At 33.4% G+C, this 21,585-nt stretch overlaps 1 protein-coding gene across 2 annotated transcripts in view; it reads right to left on the bottom strand.

Annotated features, from left to right (window-relative positions):
* Window positions 1-21,585, bottom strand: part of LOC112764942 (uncharacterized) — a 54,585-nt gene that overhangs the window by 10,346 nt on the left and 22,654 nt on the right. The window contains exons 5-12 of one of the 2 annotated variants that reach the window (XM_072223485.1): window positions 8,958-9,215; window positions 8,059-8,775; window positions 6,507-7,328; window positions 5,109-5,846; window positions 2,512-3,342; window positions 1,584-2,327; window positions 997-1,380; window positions 553-659 (exon numbers count right to left, since the gene is read on the bottom strand). In XM_072223485.1, coding sequence (XP_072079586.1) covers window positions 648-659; window positions 997-1,380; window positions 1,584-2,327; window positions 2,512-3,342; window positions 5,109-5,846; window positions 6,507-7,328; window positions 8,059-8,775; window positions 8,958-9,215 — 4,506 coding nt within the window. In that variant the 3' untranslated portion in view covers window positions 553-647. Of the gene's footprint in view, window positions 1-552; window positions 1,381-1,583; window positions 2,328-2,511; window positions 3,343-5,108; window positions 5,847-6,506; window positions 7,329-8,058; window positions 8,776-8,957; window positions 9,216-21,585 lie in introns of both variants that reach the window. The other variant, XM_025810785.3, reaches the window with a different exon arrangement.

The raw sequence follows: 21,585 nt of genomic DNA, 5'->3' as shown, positions 1-21,585 counted from the left end.
AAGATATATATATGGAAAGGAAAATTAAAAACTAGCTAGGTTCATTGTCTTACATATGTAAATTATATATAAAAAGAATGAGAATTTTACAAATTTCCAATAATATTATATATGCGGTTCACAGTTAATGAATTTTGTAATCAAGACTATGCTCTATATATTAGTCATCACCATGATTAGTAGCCTTCTCCCTACTTAGTACTTACCACTTAAGAGTAATGCAAAAAGAATAAATAAAAAATAGAAAAATACTAAGGAGTCATCATAATTTATTTAGTTTGGTCATCAATTAATTATCAATTCAATTCTTTTAATTTAGTAATCGAACAACATATTTTATATCCCATACTTTTAAATACTAATGACTAACTAAAAGTAAAAAATAATAAATTTTAAAAGTCTTCTAACATTCCTCTAAAAATTAAAGGGTATATAATTGGCAGACTTTATAATCCTTTAACTACATATCACACACTTGCAACAACAAGGCTGTTAACTTTAAGGGAGAATATAAATAAATTTAATGGTATAGTTTCAAAATTTATTGCATACCTGATTTTCTTTGAATAATTGTTCAATAGTAGTATTAAGATCACCTTTCCATCGCTTTCTTTTATTTTCCACTTCAACTCTCCTCAGAGATGGTGCTATAATGGATCCTGGTGAGAAAACCTCCATTTGAGGACATGCTTTGACAATGAACCATATCAAAGATGGGAATATGAGTGCATGTTTCGCATAGCAAAAGCTTCTCAAACTAATTAGAGTAGAGAGTTCTAAGTATTCCAAGTTCTCAAATATGATATCTTCCTCTGCTTCTTCTTCATCAACATTCACAACATCCTTTATCATCTCACAATTTCTTACTATCAACTTTTCTAGTTGCATTAAACTTTTAGCAATGGAGTATGTTATCAAATGAGTCATCCCTTTGCAGTTTTCAACATACAACTCTTTCAAACTTTGGAATGACACTGAAGATGACACCACGCTTACCATATTAGGACAAGCGGCAACTCTTAAACTCTCAAGATTTTGAGGGGCAAGTTGATCAGAGAGAGATTCTTCGGGCCAAATATGTTTGAGATGCTCCATTTCAAAAAGCTCCAATGTCCTCACTTGTTGAGCAATCCTTGTACTGCAATGAGCACTTTCTTCAACAGGAAACAATGTTTGCACAGAACTTTGTCTTACATGAAGAGTCACTACATTGGGAAATATTTCAAGCAAATCATTCCAACAAATAAGTTGTGTGTCATAAAGGCACTGCATGCGAAGAAGTTCTACTTTCGAAAATTTAGCTTCTTTCATATGGCCATTGATCATCATCATTGCATCCTTGCCATTTAGTGCCAATTGTTCCAATGAGTTGCCGCTTAGCTGAAATACCAAGCACCCAAAGCCAAAAAAAAAAAAAAAAAAAATTCTCATTTAATGTCAAAAATAGAGTGAAAAAAATTGGTCCTAGTTTGTTTTATTTTGTTTATTTTATAGGCCTAATTTATTTTGATCAATGCATATGAAGATAAACACAAAGTCATAATAAACATAGCAACAATAATGTAACCAAGACTAGTGATTACCTTTTCAATAGAAAAGAGTGCTTGAGGAATAGGCGGCGAATCATTAATTTCTTCTATCTGATGATGCTGTTGAAGACTTGAATGGTTGAAGGTAAACATTTGTAGTGCCTCACAGTGATATACATTTAATGTCTTTAATGAAGGGCACTCTAAAGTAAATCTTCCCAAATAGAAACTCTTGAGTTTTTCCAGTCGAAAAAATCCCAAGAAACTCAAGTGAGGAAAGCTAAAGGTGATTTCAGTTGATTCTTTCTCCATTGAAACAATATTTTCAACTCCACAAGACACTATGTTCAACTTTTCAATATATGGGAGATCAAGGCATATTGAGGGTGGAAATAGATACAACAGACTTTTGCACTCAACAACATCCACTGTGCACAAGTTTTCAAAACTAACAATTTCGCAAGGGGCTGCATTCCATATGTGCCTTAACTTTAGTAAGCTAGACAAGCTTAATTTTTTCAATTTGCTAGCTTGTTTAACCATTGCTCCATTAGACTTCATTTCTTTCACATCAAACAGTGTTACTAATGAATCACAATTCCGTACTTCCAGTTCTTCTAATTCATGTAGAACTTGCAATGTGTTTGACGTAAAAAGAACATCTGACAAAAACTCACATTTTTGCACCACCAGAGATTTTAAATTGCCAAATAAATTATGGTATTCTTTGTCATACCAAAAGTCTCTCAACTCTGGATAATCAGACAAGGTCAAATGTCTGAATCTACAAAATGATACCTGTTCAATAAAAATTAAATATCAATGGACATAAAAATGGGAAAAAACATAATAACAAGAAAAAGTATGGTCCAATAACATTTAAGAATGCATGTGTGTGGATTTTGTTGCTATAATTTCTCCTTAACTAATAGTTAATGATAGATATAGTAGAAATTTAAACTAAACCAAAATTAAGACAAACCTTATCGTCAAACAACTTGTTTATTGTTCCATTCAAGTCTCCTTCCCAAAAATTTTGTTTATTGTTTTCTTCTATTTGAACTTGCTGAAGATCAGGTGTGCTTGTGTCTCCTGTAGAGAAAATTTCCATTCGAGGACATTCTTTCACCAATACATTCTCCAACAGTGGGAAGAGAAGGGAGCATTTGCATGAGCAAAAGCTACGCAACCTTGGTAAAGACACAAGTTCAAGTGTCTCCAAGCTGGAGAATGCAATTTCTTTGTCTTTCTCATTTTCATTTGCATTCATGATATCTTGTAGTAAATTGCATGATTCAATTTTCATTGTTGCGAGGTTGACAAGACTCTTTGCTGTTGAGCATGTTATCAGATTGATCATTCCATCGCAGTTTGCTACCTCCAAATGCTTCAAGTAAGCAAAGGTAACAGAGGAAGGCACCAAGTTTACCAAACTAGAACAATGGCCGACAGCTAACTGTTCAAGATGTTGGAGAGCAGGGTCAATTTGAAATCCTTCTTTACATATATGACGAAGGTCATGTAGCTGAGCTAGTTTAAGGTCCTTTAGTCGTGTGCTAATTGTGACTTGTCCCTCCTCAATAGCAATGCTTTGATCATGAAATATCTCTACAAAAGAACTCCATCCAACATTTAGTGATTCCAAATTCTGCGCATTTTCCAAAAACCAATATGGAAATGTGGTGACTTCACTTTCAGATAAAGACACACTAAGATGTTCAAGTTTGTCGTATTGGTCTTGTGAATACATGCTTTGCAATATAACCTCAACGTTATTATTGTTTACTCCCAACACTTTCAAGTTCGGAAGTACCTGTTGAATAAAACAAACCAAATATGATTATCTTAGAGATATTTTTATATGAAAAAGTATAAGTAGATAAAGAAAATACTAGACAATATGAATAATAGATGTTCAATTCAATAGGTATACAGATGATTATGTTTATTATTTTTAATTAGATGGTTATTTCTTTTGATTCAATTTACTCATGCTAGATGTTCAATTCACTAGGTGTGCATATAGTTATCCTAATGTTAAGGTTTAAGAAATAATTTGGAATGGAGTGTTTTTTTATTTTATTGGATCAATTGTAGAACTCATTATTCATATTGTTCACAAAAGTCATTGTTTACCTAACAAAATCCTTTTTATATACACCACGAAAAACGAGTGATTTTTCTTTCAAGTTAATTGATTACCAAAATATAATTAAAGAAAGAAAATATATAATAAAAACACAAGATAAATAAATAGCTATAATCAGATATGGAGGGAGTAATAAGAATTTTTAAAAAAAAAAATATATATATATATATATAACCTCTCAGTATTTATACATATTGTACTACTTTCGTCAAATCACTCTGTCTTCTATTTAATTAAATTACAACCATTTCGATTATTATCCTGGAAACCTATAAATATAAACCCACACGTGATTAATGAAAAGGATTTAACCACCCAAATTAATATTATAAAGGCAAAATAATTAAATAATATGTTCATGTTCAAAATATGAATCCAATTATTACTTATTACCTATAGTTAATTAAATGTTCCTATATATTTTTCATTAAAAAAACGTTAAACTGGTACATAACAATTCTTTTTCTACTAATCGACATTTAGCAACCTAAAAAATCAACTTCTCAGTTCTCACCAAACAAGAAAGTTTAACAAAAAATAACAACAATGAACAAGTGAGAGTAAATGTACTCGACATCTTTTATTTCTATAAGCATACAGCACTTTCTTCTTATATAAACAAAAATAAGCTAATCTTGACTTTACCCTCACTAATACTTATATTATATATATTGATTTTTTTAAGTTTACATATGCCTATATACTTTAGTAGCTATATTTTAAGTTTACAATATTGCATTAAGAGAATAAAATTCTAGATACAAAAATTTTAATGATTATATCAAGATTTAAGATATATAGTTTTTCTCTATTTTACTAATTTACTGAAATAATGAAATAAAAAAATAATTTTAAGATAAAGTATTATTTTGATCTTGAATGTTTAGTGATTAATCAAAATATGAAACAATACATGCTCAAATAAAAAATATAAAAAATAATTACTAGATTTTGAATTCAACTACCTTCTTTTTCTTTTATGTTACCAAACTTTTATATTACTATGAATAATTAGTATTTTAATTATTTTTTATTGTTTCTACCATACGTAATAATATATTTATATATTTTTGCGCACAAGTATTATTCGGTTAATGTAAGACTCTCATCCCCTAATAACCACATTAAGAAATTAAATTATTAATAATATATTTTATCTTCATAGATTTATTAACAAAAGCTATCTGGTATGTATAGTGTGTGCAAGATAAAATAAAATAAAAAATATCCCAATCATCCAATTTGAAAATAATATTGTTCGATAAATAAGATCTATAATGTCATAAAGAAAAATATTGATGCAATGGTATAAATTAAATGTTTCACAAAGATTTTTTTTTTCAAAATTAATGTTCATGTAAAGAAAAAGTTTTCAACATGTGAAAAAATATTAAGAAAGTAACTCAGATGAAATATAATATTGTCCATACCTCTTCAACCTTAAGAAGAGGTTGATGTATTGGAATAGAAATTTTGTCATTCATAGCTCTTTCTTGACAACTGAGACATGTATCTTGAAATAACTTCAGTCTTGGACAGTTGAACACACATAAATCTTTCAAAGATTTACATTGAAGAGAATAGATTCCAGAAATGAATGTCCTCAGATTAAGCAGATTTATTAGCCATAGTTTCCTTAAATGAGGAAACACAAATTTAATCATCTCTCTTGGCCATCTTTGATTATCAACTACTTCCACAATCCCACAATTTGATACTTCAAGATCTTCAAGTCGGGCCATATTTGTAGCTACAGAGTATGGAAAGAGACTTTTCAAACATAGACAATCTACAACAGAGACTTCACATAGATTCTGAAAGCTCATAGTTGTGTTAGGATCTTCCTTCCAAATATGCTTCAAATTTGGAAGACTACAAAGAGTCAACTTTCTCAAAAAAGAACATTTCCTTGTTTCAATTTCTTCAGAAAATGTTGAGATATGAAACACAGCTACTAGAGAATTACAGTCTTTTACATCTAACTCTTCCAAATTCACAAGCAGGCCAATTATATTTGGAGAAAATAACACATCAGATAAAAAGTCACACTTGTGAACTAATAGCTTCTTCAATTTGCTAAATATATTGTTCTGAAGTCGGTCATACCATAACTCTTTTAGCTCAGGATATTTTGATAGATTCAAATTCTCGAAACTACAAAAACACACCTGCGTTCAATAAAGTTTGTAAATTTATAACCGCGTAACTAAACGTTAATGATATTTAATATTATTATATCTTTTTTTACTATTAAGCTATGTTTTTGAAAATGAATACTAACTAGAATATACGAAGAAAACTCACAACATGCCACAAGAAGAATGCAAATTCAAAATGGTTAAACTGTTATGTACTTTCAGAATAGCAGACATTATTTTAATCAAATTTTATTTTGACCTTTTGTTTAGATTATTGAAAATGATGAAAATGAGAAGGTAGTGAAAACAATGACCATTAATTCTTATCTATGCGATTTCAATATACTCATGTAAAAATGTAAGCAACAAATTCCCTTAATCATAAAAATATAAATTTTTAATATTCATGTGAAAGAGAAATAAAGAAGGTGGCCTTTATAAATCAATGTTAACATAATGTTTTCATGACATATTAATATGATTTACAACAAGGATTTATGCCCCTTACTTGATTGTTTTCATTTTTCTTTCATTTTGGCAAAAAAAAAAAAAAAAGAGATAACTAATATAATAGATAGTAATGAAGTTTCTTTTGTTTTTTAAAGTCCTAAGTATTATACTCCAAAGTTAGTCATCTTGCATCCAATTTAGAAAAACCAAAGCAAATCTCATCAATAAAATAAATCATACCTTATCTTCAAACATGTTTTTTATGGTTCCATTCAAGTCTCCCTTCCAATAAAATTGTTTACTATTCTCTGCTGTTAGCACTTTTCGAAGCTTTGGTGTGCTCACCCTGTCTCCTTCAGAAAAGTACTTCATGCGAGCACATTCTCTGACCACTACTTTCCTCAACAATGGGAACCTTAGGAAGCACTTTTGTGAGCAAAACCTACCGAGTCTTGGTAAAGAATCCAACTCCAAAGTTTCCAAGGAGAAAAATGCAATGTCATTTGTTATCTCCTCTCCCTCTTTGGACAATATTTCCTCAAGTGAATCACATTGTTTTACCTTCATTACGGTGAGCTTGGCCAGACTTCTTGCTGTATGAGGAGAAAGTAAGTTTATTATGCTATTGCAATTCGCTACCTCAAGATAGGTCAAATGGCGAAAGGTAACAGAGGAAGGAACAATGTTTATCAAACTTAAACATCCATCAACATGTAAATATTCAAGAAGCTCGAGAACTGGGTCAATTTGCAGTCCTTCTTCGCATATCTGTTGAAGATTTGCTAATTGATGTAATCTCAAGCTTTGGAGCTTTGTACAATTTTTTTCATTTGTAAGCCTTTTATCTTGAAATATCTTCTTAAAGGAACTCCACTCAACATTTAGCAATTTCAAACTGCATATATTCTGCAGAACCTGATCAGGAAAAGCAGAACCTTCGGTCTTGTAACGGGATAGAGCAAGAAATGATATTTTGTTGAAGAAGGAACCTATATTTTGGGTTTGCAATATGTTGGCAGCATCCTTTTCATCTATTCTCAAGTGCTCTAAATTAGGCATTACCTTCAACATATACAAAACGCAATTTACAGTAAGATACTATTTCCAATAAATTTTTAATTCGCAATAGCCTAAGAAAAGAATAAAGAAAGCAAATATAACGTTTAATCAAAATTCAATCCAAACTCACTAATGGTATTTAAAAATCATTAGAAATCAGCAATCACTAGTCTTATTATTCAAATAATTAATTGCATATATAAAAAGGTTTAATTTCTAATATTTTTCTCTCAACTTTTTCATTCAATCAAATTTCTTTCAAGCTTAAATAAATTTTGGATACCTGTAAAATGTTCAATTTTTTATTTTATTTCAATCAAATTTAAAAGTTATCTAATTTAATACAATAACATTGTCACAATATATAATTTGCTATATGATCATCTAAGAAGTCTCTTCACCACAAGGAAAAGAACAATGATTTTTATATTTCTATAAAAAAATAATATTTTTATTAGGACTAAAATAAGAATTTTATATTGACCAAAATCTTATATTAAGCCTTTTGTTTCTAAGATTTGTTTCAAAGTTGACACGAAATCCAATACTCATGCTTGAGAATGCTATTTTGGAAATTGAAAAAATATTTTCTTTGATTTAACTGTACCAATTTTTAAATGTAAAATTTGATTTATCTTTAAATAAAAAATCTGAATGAAAAGTAGAAAATCGTGTTCATATGCATTGGACTTTAATGCAAATTAGCATATGCAATAATGTAAACAATTCATACCTGTTCAGCTACCAAATGTTGTTGTATTGAAATAATATATTCTTCATCTGAAAGCTTTTGATGACTACTTGTAGAAAGGGTTCTGTACAAATTTAACTTCACACATCCTGTAATATCTAGATTTCTCAAAGATGGACATGATAATGTGTAATTTCGTGCATAGAACCCCTTGAGCTTATGCAAGTACCAAAGCACCAACGTATTTAAATGGTTAAACTCAAAGGAAATAGATGAGAACATGGGTTCTTCCTTGAATCCAATAATTTCCTTCATGTATTGACACCATTTAATTGTAAGTTCTTTAAGATGTGAGCAACTTGTGGCTACTGAACATGGAAATACAAATTCCAAGTTTATGCAGTTCTCTACATTTATTTCCTCTAGATTGCAAAAATTAAGAGCCCTTTCAGGATCCTTGCTCCATATTTGTTTTAACTTCCACAATCTTTCTAGAGTAATTTTTTTCAGCTGTGTTTGTTCTGTACTATAATTTTCATCAGAACTCAGTTGAAATATCTCTTCTACCAAAACACAGTCAGTAACCATTAATGTCTCTAGATCATTATATGCTTTTTGCATTGAAGAAGAAAAAATTGCTCTAATTTTTTCACAATTTTTGACTTCTAATGACTTTACTTTAGAAAATTCTTTGTGCCATATTTTCTTCAAGCTCTTCATATTCTTCAAGATAACTGTCTGCAATTTGGAAAATCGAACCTGGATTCAAAAATTTAAAAACCATACATAACTTCTATCATTAAAATGTTAATAAAGAATAAGCACCGAAAAAAGCTATTAACGAAAAATATATGATGTATATTTCTATTCGATTCATAATATTTGAACAAAGGTCCTAATTTCTTTTTTTCAAAACAATAGTCACTATTTAGTTATCATACCTCTTTTAGTGTGACAATATTGTTTTCACTGTCTTCTTCTACAGCTATTATCTCTTCCATTAGATGGCATTCACTTATTTCAAGTTTTATGAGGCTGGAAAAACTGTCCACCATGGCAGATGAGAACAAATACTTTAGACCATCACAATTCTCAACAATCAAATTTCTCAATTTGTAAAAACAATGTCGATTATCCTTCCAAATTTTGTTCAAACTGAGTGAGCTCAACTTGAGAGTGTCCAAATTAGGAAATGCAACCTACATATTGAATATAAAAATGTTAATAAAAGATTGAAGAAATATTATAAAAAGCTTTGCATTCAATAGTATTCCATCCTAATGAGTTTGGAAAACTCTAAATTAATTTGATGATGATCAAACATTATTAAAACAATTAATTATAAAATTGTTAATTTAATCTTCAAAGTTATATTTGCTGATTAATAATTTTGTTGTTTTGCAGGTTATGTACATTGGGCATAAAAGCAAAAACAAAGCCTAAGTGTGCTAATAAAATGCAATCAGTCTTGAGTAAATTGTTATATTAAGTGGCTGAAGTATTGTTGTGTTGGTTGGGCCAGTATTTTTTATATAAGGCCAATGTGATAATAATCAGCCTTGATGAAATTTATATATATAATAAGTGGCTGAAATTATTGCTATAATGGGCCAAATTTTTTATTATTATCTTTAGCCCAAAACAATTTTGGTTTAAAACCAACTAGCTTGGTCCGAAACGAAAGAGAGAGATGGAAGAAAGCTTTGCATGCTTAGTTCGGTCACTCACTTCCTCTCATCATAAGATGGATTTCAAATTTAATTCAAACTCACTTTAATTGCATTAGAATCATGAGAGAGAAATAGCAATTAATTTGATTGCTATCATTAATGATACACACTACTCAGCAAAGGAAAAAATAAACTTAATTAATTTCATTCTCTTTCTTAAGTTCAAAGTCTTTCAATTTCTCTCTCTACTCTCTCCTCACTTTCGGTCACTTCACAGGAAATATGGAAGCTTTTGCAAGATATCAGAGTGAAGAAGATGAAGCTAGAAGCAAGCTAGAAGCCATTGTGATGATGGCATCAAGAAAAAGAAAATCTGAAGTATGGAGTGGCTAAGATCTTTGCCAAAATGGGTAAGATATGGTGAAGTGTTCTCAAGCTCTCCATACCAAAAATGGTGAAGATCCACTTCGGTCAGAGGAAGAAGATCCTTGAAGGGATGGCTTGTCTTTGCTTTTGCTCAACCACTACAGGAGGTAGCTACTGTAGCTACGTGGGGGAAGAGGCAGAAGTTAGAGCAGCTGTCATCATCAAGAACTCATCAAGGGCTAGGAATCCTTCTTGGAGTGCAAGTCAAGATGGAAGGCCCGGATTAATGAAGCTTGGTGCAAAGGAAAGACACAGATGTAATTGCATGTTGGGTTTTACATTCGGTTTTCTCTCCTCTCTCTCTCTCTCTCTGGCCGAACCGGTTTTGGTTTGAAGAAGAAGAAGTTTAGCTTGGTTCAACAGTTTCAACCGTGGAGGCTTCCCCTTCTATAAATAAAGGTGAACAGCCAGGACTTGAAGCAAGGAGTAAGAGTGCAAGGCACAAAGTTCTCATAGCTATCTAAACTAACAGAAGTTCTTCTCCTTCAATGTTCTTCATTTTGTATTTTTCTGTTTAATTTTGTCTGTCTTGAGTCTCATGGAAAAAGGCAAACAGTGAGGTTTGTAAGAAAAAGTCATAGAGCGAAAAAAGGCAGAGTATACAAAATTAAAAGAAAAAGCCATAGATGTCCTAGAGATCCTTTCTACATCTGTGTTGTGTTTCATAATTCTGTGAAAATCTCCTTGCAAGTTGGGTTAGCACTTAGCAGTTGAAAGCTTGGCAGTGACCAAGTCAGGTTCAGGATTGGGGTTTAGATTCTGGACTTGTCCCGGATAGGAAGGGTAGTTCCTAGGGAGAATTGGTGTATGTAATCATGAAGATTATAGTGAAATTCCATCACTGTTGTGATGGAGACTGGATGTAGGCTGCATTGCACTTGGCAGCTGAACCAGGATACTTCGTGGTGTGATTTTTTCTCTCTCTTCTACTCCATTTCTGTTTCTGCTGCATAGGAGATAAAACTGAAAAATATCTCTTGCCTGGTTACGAGATAAAAAGAAAAAATCTCGTGACTAGGTACGAGACAAAAAGCAAAAAGTCTCCAGAAGTGTTCTAAAAGGCCAACAAGTGTTATTAAGCGAAAAAGGGGCTAAGATTCAACCCCCTTCTCTTAGCCACTAATAAACCATCAATTGGTATCAGAGCTTGGTCTCAAAGAGATCAAGCTTTGCATCTTGGAGAAAAGATCCAGATGGCAGAGAACAGTGGCTCAAATCTGGTGTCCTACAATCTAACAGAAGGACAGTCAAGCAACAGACCTCCTCTTTTCAATGGAAAAATTACACTATTGGAATGAGAGAATGAAGATTTTTGTGCAAGCAGTAGATTACAGACTATGGAAAATCATTCTGGAAGGTCCTCAATATCCAACCACCACAAGTGCTGAAGGAGTAGTCTCCCTTAAACCCGAAGCTAGTTGGACCGAAGAAGACAGAAAGAAGGTGGAGCTCAATGCCAAGGCTATCAACTTGCTCAACTGTGCAATCAGTTTCGAGGAGTACCGACGGGTATCACGATGCACAACGGCAAAGGAAATCTGGGACAAACTTCAAGTCACTCATGAAGGAACCACCATAGTAAAGAAGACCAGGATAGACATGCTGAACAGAGAATATGAAATTTTCTCAATGAAGGAAGGAGAATCCATAGATGAAATGTTTGAAAGATTCAACATCATCATTGTTGGCTTGGATGCTATGGGGATTAAGTATCTTGAATCTGTGCTTGTGAGAAGAGTCTTGAGATGTCTCACAAAAGAGTGGGAAACAAAAGCATTGATAATATCTGAGAGTAGTGGTCTTGATTCCATGACATATGATGATTTGAGAGGAAACTTACTTGCATTTGAAAATACATATTTGAAAAAATATACAAAAAAGAAAAGAATAGCTTTCACATCTGTTACTAACCCTCTGGATGATGAATCCAGTGATTATTCTTCTGAAAATGAATTTGTTTTGTTTGCCAAAAAATTCAGAAAAATGGTGAAACTCAAGGAAAGAAGCAAAGGAGGCAGTTCTAGGAAACAAAAGAAAGATTTCAGCAAAGTAATTTGTTACAACTGCAAAAAGACTGGCCATTTTAAATCTGATTGTCCTAAGTTGAAAAAGGAAAAGAAGCCAAAGAAGGAAAGGAAGAAAGGACTGATGGCTTCTTGGGAGGACTTGGAAAATGACTCAGAAGATAATGAAGAATCAGAAACCAAGTCCCAACCATGTCTCATGGCAGATCACGTTGAACAAGTAGTCTCTCATAACCCTGACACTGAAGATCTTCATCTTATGATAGACCACCTTTCTGAAAAAATTATATGCTTCTTGCTTGATAACCAATATCTTGAACAACAAATCACCATTCCTAAAGCTGAAAATGGTTTCCTCAAAGATAAATTAAGGGAGGCGGAAACTGCTGTTGAACTTGTTGAAGAAAACAAGTAGTTAAAAGCTCAACTTAAAAGCCGTGAAAGTAATCATTCTGTGGTGGCATATGTAAACTGTTTTAAAGAAAATGAAGAGTTGCTTAAAGAGGTCAAAAAGCTTAAAGAAGACTTAGCCAAGTTCACTCAAAGTTCTGAAAATCTAAATCAGATCTTGGCTAGTCAAAAAACCTCTTTATGATAAAGCTGGCTTGGATTTTCACAAAGCTTTCAAATCTGTTGAAAACTTTTCTTTTGAAAACATGGCTTCATCTTCTAATGATACAAGGTTTCAAAACCCAACAAGCTTTAACAAAACAGCAACTCCAAGATTTTGTAGACTATGCAACTGAAATGGTCACTTTCCCATTCAATGTTTCTTTGGTGAAAGAATGATTGGTAACAAAGCTTGCAAAATTGTTTTTGATTACAATGGATTGGGACATAGAAGATGGTTTAACGTGAAAGGATCAAAGAAGATTTGGATATCTAAGGTCACTTGAGCTCATTTTGTAGGTGTGCCTAGCATCCAAACGGAAGGACAATATGTGGTACATGGATAGTGGATGCTCTAGGCATATGACCAGAAAGGCAACCTTCTTCATTATGCTTGATGAGTATGATGGAGGGTTTGTCACTTTCGATGATGATGGTAAAGGAAAAATAGTGGCCATTGGAAAAATTGGTAAAAGCTTCTCATCTTCTATAAATGATGTTCTTCTTGTTGATGGGTTGAAACACAATTTACTAAGTGTAAGCCAATTATGTGATCTTGGATATGAAGTTGTTTTTAGAAAATTGGTATGCTTGGTTATTTGTGAAAAATCTGGGGATATTTTGTTTAAAGCTAAGAGATGTAACAATGTGTATGGATTGACTCTTGAAGATTTAAAAGATCAAAATGTAACATGTTTTATCTCTCTTGAATCTGAAAAATGGCTATGGCATAAGAAATTGGGTCATGCAAGCATGTACCAAATTTCTAAACTTGTTAAGAAAAACTTGATAAGAGGAATTCCAAATATTAAATTTGATAAGGATATTACTTGTGATGCTTGTCAATTAGGCAAACAAGTAAAGACCTCTTTTAAACCAAAAGATGGAATTTCTACCAAGAGGCCATTAAAAATGTTGCACATTGATCTTTTTGGTCCCACAAGAACTCAAAGTTTAGGAGGTAAACACTATAGATTAGTAGTGGTAGATGATTACTCTAGATTTGGTTGGATACTTTTCCTTACTCATAAGAATGATGCTTTCCATGCTTTTTCAACCCTTTGTAAAAGAATTCAAAATGAAAAAGATTTGAAAATTGTCCACTTGAGAAGTGATCATGGAAAAGAATTTGAAAATCAAGACTTTGAACAATTTTGTGATGATTTTGGAATTTCACATAACTTTTCATGCCCTAGAACCCCTCAACAAAATGGGGTAGTTGAAAGAAAGAATAGAAGCCTTCAAGAGATGACTAGGGTTATGCTTTGTGAAAATGATGTTCCAAAATTTTTATAGGCTGAAGCTGTAAATACAGCTTGTTATATTTTGAATAGGACAACTATTAGGAAGGGTTTAAAGAGAACACCTTATGAGCTATGGAAAGGAACCCCACCAAATCTTAAGTATTTCCACATTTTTGGATGTAAATGCTTTGTACTTAATAATAAAGAGAATCTTGGTAAATTTGATCCAAAATCCTATGAAGGAATGTTTGTTGGATACTCTACCACTAGCAAAGCATATAGAATTTACCTCAAAGATCATAGGACCATAGAGGAATCCATACACGTATCTTTTTGTGATTCTAATTCAATTCCCAGTGTGGTGGTAGATAATGATACAGATTGTGAAGAAGTTGTCAACAAGGAAGAAAGACCCAAATCAGTCCCAATTGAAGAATATGTCCGTTCAATTTTGTCTCATCAGAATGGAGGAGACATTTCTGTTTTGTCTCCTGAGCCAGTAAGAGAATCTGGAACAGAACAACCCACTGAAGCTCATCAAAGCTCAACATCACTCCGGAAGCTAAAAGAATGGAAGTCCATGAGGGTTATCCTCATGATTTTATCATTAGTGATCCCTCTCAAGGTGTAACAACAAGATCATCAACCAAAAGGCAAACCGAACTAAGCAATCTTGCTCTCTTATCACAAATGGAGCCCAATAATGTGAAGCAAGCTCTTGAAGATCCATCTTGGGTCAAAGCCATGCAAGAAGAGCTCGCTCAATTTGACAAGAATGAGGTTTTGACACTAGTACCTCATCCGGATGGTAAGAAGGTAACAGGTACTAAATGGGTTTTCAAAAATAAATTAGGTGATGATGGAAAGGTTGTTCGTAACAAGGCTAGATTAGTGGCCCAATGTTACGATCAAGAAGAGGGCATAGATTTTGATGAGTCTTTTGCTCCGGTAACAAGAATGGAAGCAATTAGGTTGCTTCTTGCCTATGCTGCCCATAAGGATTTTAAAATGTTCCAAATGGATGTCAAATGTGCTTTCCTTAATGGCTTTATTGATAGAGAAGTGTTTGTGGCACAACCTCCCGGTTTTGAAGATAAAGCATTTCCAAACCATGTTTTCAAACTCTCAAAGGCTCTTTATGGCCTTAGGCAAGCTCCAAGAGCTTGGTATGAAAGGCTTAGTACCTTCTTGTTGGAAAATCAATTTCAAAAGGGTACCACCGATACTACTTTATTTATTAAAGCATCTAATGATGATATTCTCTTAGTTCAAGTTTATGTGGATGATATAGTGTTTGGATCGGCCAATGAATCCTTGTGTGAAGAGTTTGGAAAACTCATGACTAGTGAGTTTGAAATGAGTTTAATGGGAGAGCTAACATTCTTTCTTGGCCTCCAAATTAAACAAACTCCTAGTAGCACTTTTAGTCACCAAGAAAAATATGCTAAAGAATTAATAAAGAAATTTGGCCTAGAAAATTTCAAACCAATGGGAACACCAATGCATCCAAACACTAAACTTGAAAAGGATGATAATGGCAAAGATGTGGATAAAACAAGGTATAGAGGAATGATATGTTCACTTATGTATCTTACCTCCTCTAGACCGGATATTGTTCAAAGTGTGGGTGTATGTTCAAGATTTCAATCTCTCCCAAAAGAATCCCATCTTTCGGCCGTTAAACGCATCATTAGATACATTAAGGGAACTAGTGATTATGGCTTATGGTATCCAAAATCTGATGATTTTTGTGCAGTGGGGTTTTGTGATGCAGATTATGCGGGATATCGAGTGGATAGAAAGAGCACATCCGGCATGTGTTGCTTCCTTGGAAGCTCACTCAACATGTGGTCAAGCAAGAAACAAGCCACAGTAGCTCTATCCACAGCCGAAGCTGAATACATTTCTGCATCTGCATGTTGTTCACAATTAATTTGGTTGAAAACTCAATTGGAGGATTACAAATTAAAAATCAATAGTATACCATTGTTTTGTGACAACATGAGTGCTATAAACATCTCAAAAAATCTTGTTTTGCACTCAAGAACCAAGCACATTGAGATCAAATATCATTTTATTAGAGAACATGTGCAAAAGGGTACTATTGATATTCAATTTATAAAATCTGAAGAACAACTTGCAGACATTTTCACTAAGCCCTTGTGTGAAGACAGATTCTGTTCCTTGAGAAACTGTTTGGGAATGATAGAATTAAGTTATGTTGATAATTTGTGAAATTTGTTGACTCTATTTGGTTTTGTCTCGTAGGAATGCAGGAGACAAATCTTAGGACGTGATGAACGGGCCATGATTCATGGGGAGACTGATCTGATATTAATTATCTTGGGCCCCACCAAACTTTTTGACCTTACTCTGACCCGTTTTTTGAGTTCCTCATTTTTTTAATCATACTTTTGGAAAGTTGTCATATCAAATCTTGTAGGAAGGAGTTGTTGTCAAATCGAATCTTTATCCTTCCCTCATCCCTTGATTCTAGGAGCTAACCTTTCAGTTTAAATTTTAAAATCTTTCCTTGGTTAATAACCACGCCCCTTAATGAGTAATAACTCCCTCAATTCTCTCTCCACTTAGCATTAATTGCTTCCATAACCTCCCTCCTCTCACCACTCTCTTCGGCCTCTCTTCATCTTCCCTCTCCCATCTCCATTTTCATAACATGAAAAAGAAGGTTGCTCCAAGGAAAAGTAGCCGAACCCACACATCAAAAAATCCTCCATTCTCAACCCCTCAAACACACACGCATATTCATATAGGGGTGTTCGTGGTGCGGTTTGGTTCGGTTTTAAGGGAAAAAGTCATTCGATCCGAACGCTTAATTTATGTGTGGTACAGTTTGGATTGGATGAACTTTTTTTAGAAATCCGATCCGATCCGATTACAAGCGGTTTGGATCGGTTTGGATTCGTGATTTTTTAAATAAAAAATTAATTACATATAACAAGTCTCAACATCAAATTTTAAATAATCAACAATGACATAACAAGTCTTAACAATATCTTAAAAAGCCAACGATAACATAATAATAGAAATAAAATTATAAGTTAGTTAAAATAAATAAATAAATAACATTTTGAACATAAAATATTTATTAAATAATAATAATATATGAATAATAGAAAAATGTATAACAAATTGAACATGTTATAAGTATAATTATAAATATAATAATAAAATAATAATATTATAGCACATTGTGCAGTTTGGATTGGATTGGATCGGTTATGAAAAGTAGATCCGAAATCCGATCCAATCCAGCGGTTTGTAAAAATAGAATCCAATCAAATCCGAATTAGTGCGATTTTAATCGGTTTTTGGTTTGGATTGGATTAGATGAGCGGTTTAATTTGGATCGGTTTGGATTTGAACACCCCTACATTCATATACACTCCACTTCTTCTTCATCCCCCTCACCCTCCTCTAAACAAACAGACACTATGAGAAGAAAGGTGATAGCAACGAAAACTTCATCCAGAAGAAAGCTGGAAAAAGTGAAAGATCCAATTGAAGAAGAAGAAGAGGAGTCTCACACATCTATACCTCATTCACCTCCAAAGAAAGCAACTCCTCATGCGTCTGCTCGAAGCTCTCAGAAGACCAAAGGTTACGCGCTACGTAACACAAGGGAACCACCGAATCTGGAATCCCTGGATTTCAAGAATAAATACAACAAAAATCATTCACATTTTGATCCAAGAAGATTTAATTCTTGTGCGTCTTATGAGTTTCATAAAGAGGTGTTGAAGAAACGTCACTTGTGTGCTTCACACATAGTGAACCTGGACTCTCTTGCTACTAAAGGAATCAACTTTATCACTCTTTTTGAGAATATGAAGTGGACTCCCCTGTTCAATATTCAGAAACCTGTATACCCAGCCTTGGTTCGAGAATTTTATGCAAACATGCGGCTGATTGATAGTGCAATCCATTCCTATGTGAAGCGAGTTTACATGACTCTGAGCAGAGAAACAATAAACACTGCTCTAGGTTATGTTGATGAAGGACCAGTAGCTTATATGTCAGAAAAATGAGATTCTCAAGTTGGAGTCACATATCAGATTACTCTGCACCAATTATGTGAAAATCTATCTGGACTGGTTGCCACGGTTCCAACTCACAAGACCCTTGGTCCAGAAAGGGCATTGCTGCACAGAATCATTACTCACATTCTGACTCCAAAGAGTGGCTCACACAATAGAGTAACCATTTCTGATTCCTTTATGCTTTTTGCCATTATTACTTCATCTCCTATTTCCTTTGCATATCTCATGGTAAGGCATATGTGGGAATGTGTTAGAAGCACCAAAAAGGCTAACCTTCCTTATGGCATATTTCTTCCCTGCATATTTGAATACTTCAATGTTGATCTAATTAATGAAGATGAAGAGAATAAAGTTTCATCAATTAAGGGAGGAGGAGTTTCAGGTACTATGAAAGGCACCAAAGGAAAACGGTCAATGCCCTCTGACAGTGATCTTGAGAGCTGCCCAGCCGAGCCGTCCAAGGTGACAGAATCAATCAAGGAGGTCCTCACTGAGTTTTCTAACGTGTCCAAACTGATGGTGGAATCTTACAAGGCCGCTCGAAAGTAAGCATACGAAAATGAAAAAGTTTGGACAAAGTGTCAAGAAAGAGTTGGTCTGATGCTTCAGAATTTCGAAAAAGAGATGGAGGCTGCCGATAAGGATGATGAATCTGAGTACAATCCTTCTGATGATTGACTTAATTATTTCTTGTTGAATTCTGGTTCTGTTTGGCTTATTATGGTACTTTGTAGGCTGTTTGGATACTCTGGACCATTACTATTTTGTTAAACTCTTGAATATTTTGATTTTGGTTATATTTGTATGTTTCATTGTCACTTTTTACAGGTTCCCTTTTGATGACAAAAGGGGGAGGAAAGCTGAAAAAATTGAAAAAGTTGAAAGAAACAGGGGCTGAAATCTTTTGTGATTTATGATCACTCCTGTACATATGCCTTATGTTCTGTTGTGTTGATGTTTGTTGAAATGTTTGTTGAAATATTTGTTGCAATTGGAACTTAGTTGTGATTTGATAATCCCTTTATGCTTAGATAGGTTGATAATTTCCTTATGCTCTGATATGATTCTGTTTAATTGAAAATGTTTTCCTTACTATAAACTGATAATTTTGTTGCTCTGATATGATGGCTGGAAAATGTTGTTCATTTAATCAAATTATTTGAAAATTATCAACTGTTTCTCATGTACTCTGTATTCAAAGCATTTTTGATTGATATTGAGTAGAAAATCATTTATATGATAACAAGTCAAGTTGTGTTTATCATGTTATTTCTGCTCATAAATCAAGCAATTCAACATCTCAAATTCCATATGTTGAATAACATAATTGCCTTAAGCTTGATTTCAAAAGTTACAAGAAAATCTTCCCTTGGTAAAATGGCATATATTAAGGGGGAGTCATGTAACAATTGGAAAGGTGAAGGAATCCTAATATTCAAAGGGAGTACTCTAATCTTTGATTTCTTTCCATTTTAATTTTTAATAGTGTTTGTCATCAAGGGGGAGATTGATGATTTTGGAAAACTCTAAATTAATTTGATGATGATCAAACATTATTAAAACAATTAATTACAAAATTGTTAATTTAATCTTCAAAGTTATATTTGCTGATTAATAATTTTGTTATTTTGCAAGTTATGTACATTGGGCATAAAAGCAAAAACAAAGCCTAAGTGTGCTAATAAAATGCAATCAGCCTTGAGTAAATTGTTATATTAAGTGGCTGAAGTATTGTTGTGTTGATTGGGCCAGTATTTTTTATATAAGGCCAATGTGATAATAATCAGCCTTGATGACATTTATATATATGATAAGTGGCTGAAATTATTGCTATGATGGGCCAAATTTTTTATTATTATCTTTAGCCCAAAACAATTTTGGTTTGAAACTAACTAACTTGGTCCGAAACGAAAGAAAGAGATGGAAGAAAGCTTTGCATGCTTAGTTCGGTCACTTACTTTCTCTCATCATAAGATGGATTTCAAATTTAATTCAACTCACTTTAATTGCATTGGAATCATGAGAGAGAAATAGCAATTGATTTGATTGCTATCATTAATGATACACGCTACTTAGCAAAGGGAATAAACAAACTCAATTAATTTCATTCTCTTTCTTAAGTTCAAAGTCTTTCAATTACTCTCTCTCTCTACTCTCTCCTCACTTTCGGTCACTTCACAGGAAATATGGAAACTTTTGCAAGATATTAGAGTGAAGAAGATGAAGCTAGAAGCAAGCTAGAAGCCATTGTGATGATGGCATCAAGAAAAAGAAAATCTGAAGTATGGAGTGGCTGAGATCTTTGCCAAAATGGGTAGATATGGTGAAGTGTTCTCAAGCTCTCCATACCAAAAATGGTGAAGATCCACTTCGGTCAGAGGAAGAAGATCCTTGAATAATATCCTTGGAGGGATGACTTGTCTCTAATTTTGCTCAACCACTACAGAAGATAGCTACTGTAGCTAGTGGGGGAAGAGGCAGAAGTTAGAGCAGAAGAAGCTGTCATCATCAAGAACTCATCAAGGGCTAGGAATCCTTCTTGGAGTGCAAGTCAAGATGGAAGGCCCAGATTGATGAAGCTTGGTGCGAAGGGAAGACACAGAGGTAATTGCATGTTGGGATTTACATTCAATTTTCTCTCCTCTCTCTCTGGTCGAACCGGTTTTGGTTTGAAGAAGAAGAAGTTTAGCTTGGTTCAACAGTTTCAACCGTGGAAGCTTCCCTTTCTATAAATAAGGGTGAACAGCCAGGGCTTGAAGCAAGGAGTGAGAATGCAAGGCACAGAGTTCTCATAGCTACCTAAGCTAACAGAAGTTCTTCTCCTTCAATGTTCTTCATTTTGTATTTTTCTGATTAATTTTGTCTGTCTTGAGTCTCATGGAAAAAAGGCAAACAATGAGGTTTGTAAGAAAAAGCCATAGAGCGAAAAAAGGCAGAGTATACAAAATTAAAAGAAAAAGTCATAGATGTCCTAGAGATTCTTTGTACATCTGTGTTGTGTTTCATGATTCTGTGGGAATCCCCTTGCAAGTTGGGTTAGCACTTAGCAGTTGAAAGCTTGGCAGTGACCAAGTTAGGTTCAGGATTGGGGTTTAGATTCTGGACTTGTCCCGGATAGGAAGGGTAGTTCATAGGGAGAATTGGTGTATGTAATCATGAAGATTATAGTGAAATTCCATCACTGCTGTGATGTAGACTAGATGTAAGCTGCATTGCACTTGGCAGCTGAACTAGGATACTTTGTGGTGTAATTTTTTTCTCTTTCTTCTACTCCATTTCTGTTTCTGTTGCATAGGAGATAAAGCTGAAAAATATCTCTTGCCTAGTTACGAGATAAAAAGAAAAAGTCTCGTGACTAAGTACGAGACAAAAAGCAAAAAGTCTCCAGAAATGTTCTAAAAAGCCAGCAAGTATTATTAAACAAAAATGGGTTAAGATTTAACCCTCCTTCTCTTAGTCACTAAAAATCATCACATCCTTTGTACTAATTATGTAATAAACTAACAATTGAAAGGAAATCTAATAAAATAAAAGT

Source organism: Arachis hypogaea, chromosome 17 (assembly GCF_003086295.3).
Source record: "Arachis hypogaea cultivar Tifrunner chromosome 17, arahy.Tifrunner.gnm2.J5K5, whole genome shotgun sequence".
NCBI lineage: Eukaryota > Viridiplantae > Streptophyta > Magnoliopsida > Fabales > Fabaceae > Arachis > Arachis hypogaea.
This window is presented reverse-complemented; position numbering and strand designations above follow the sequence as displayed.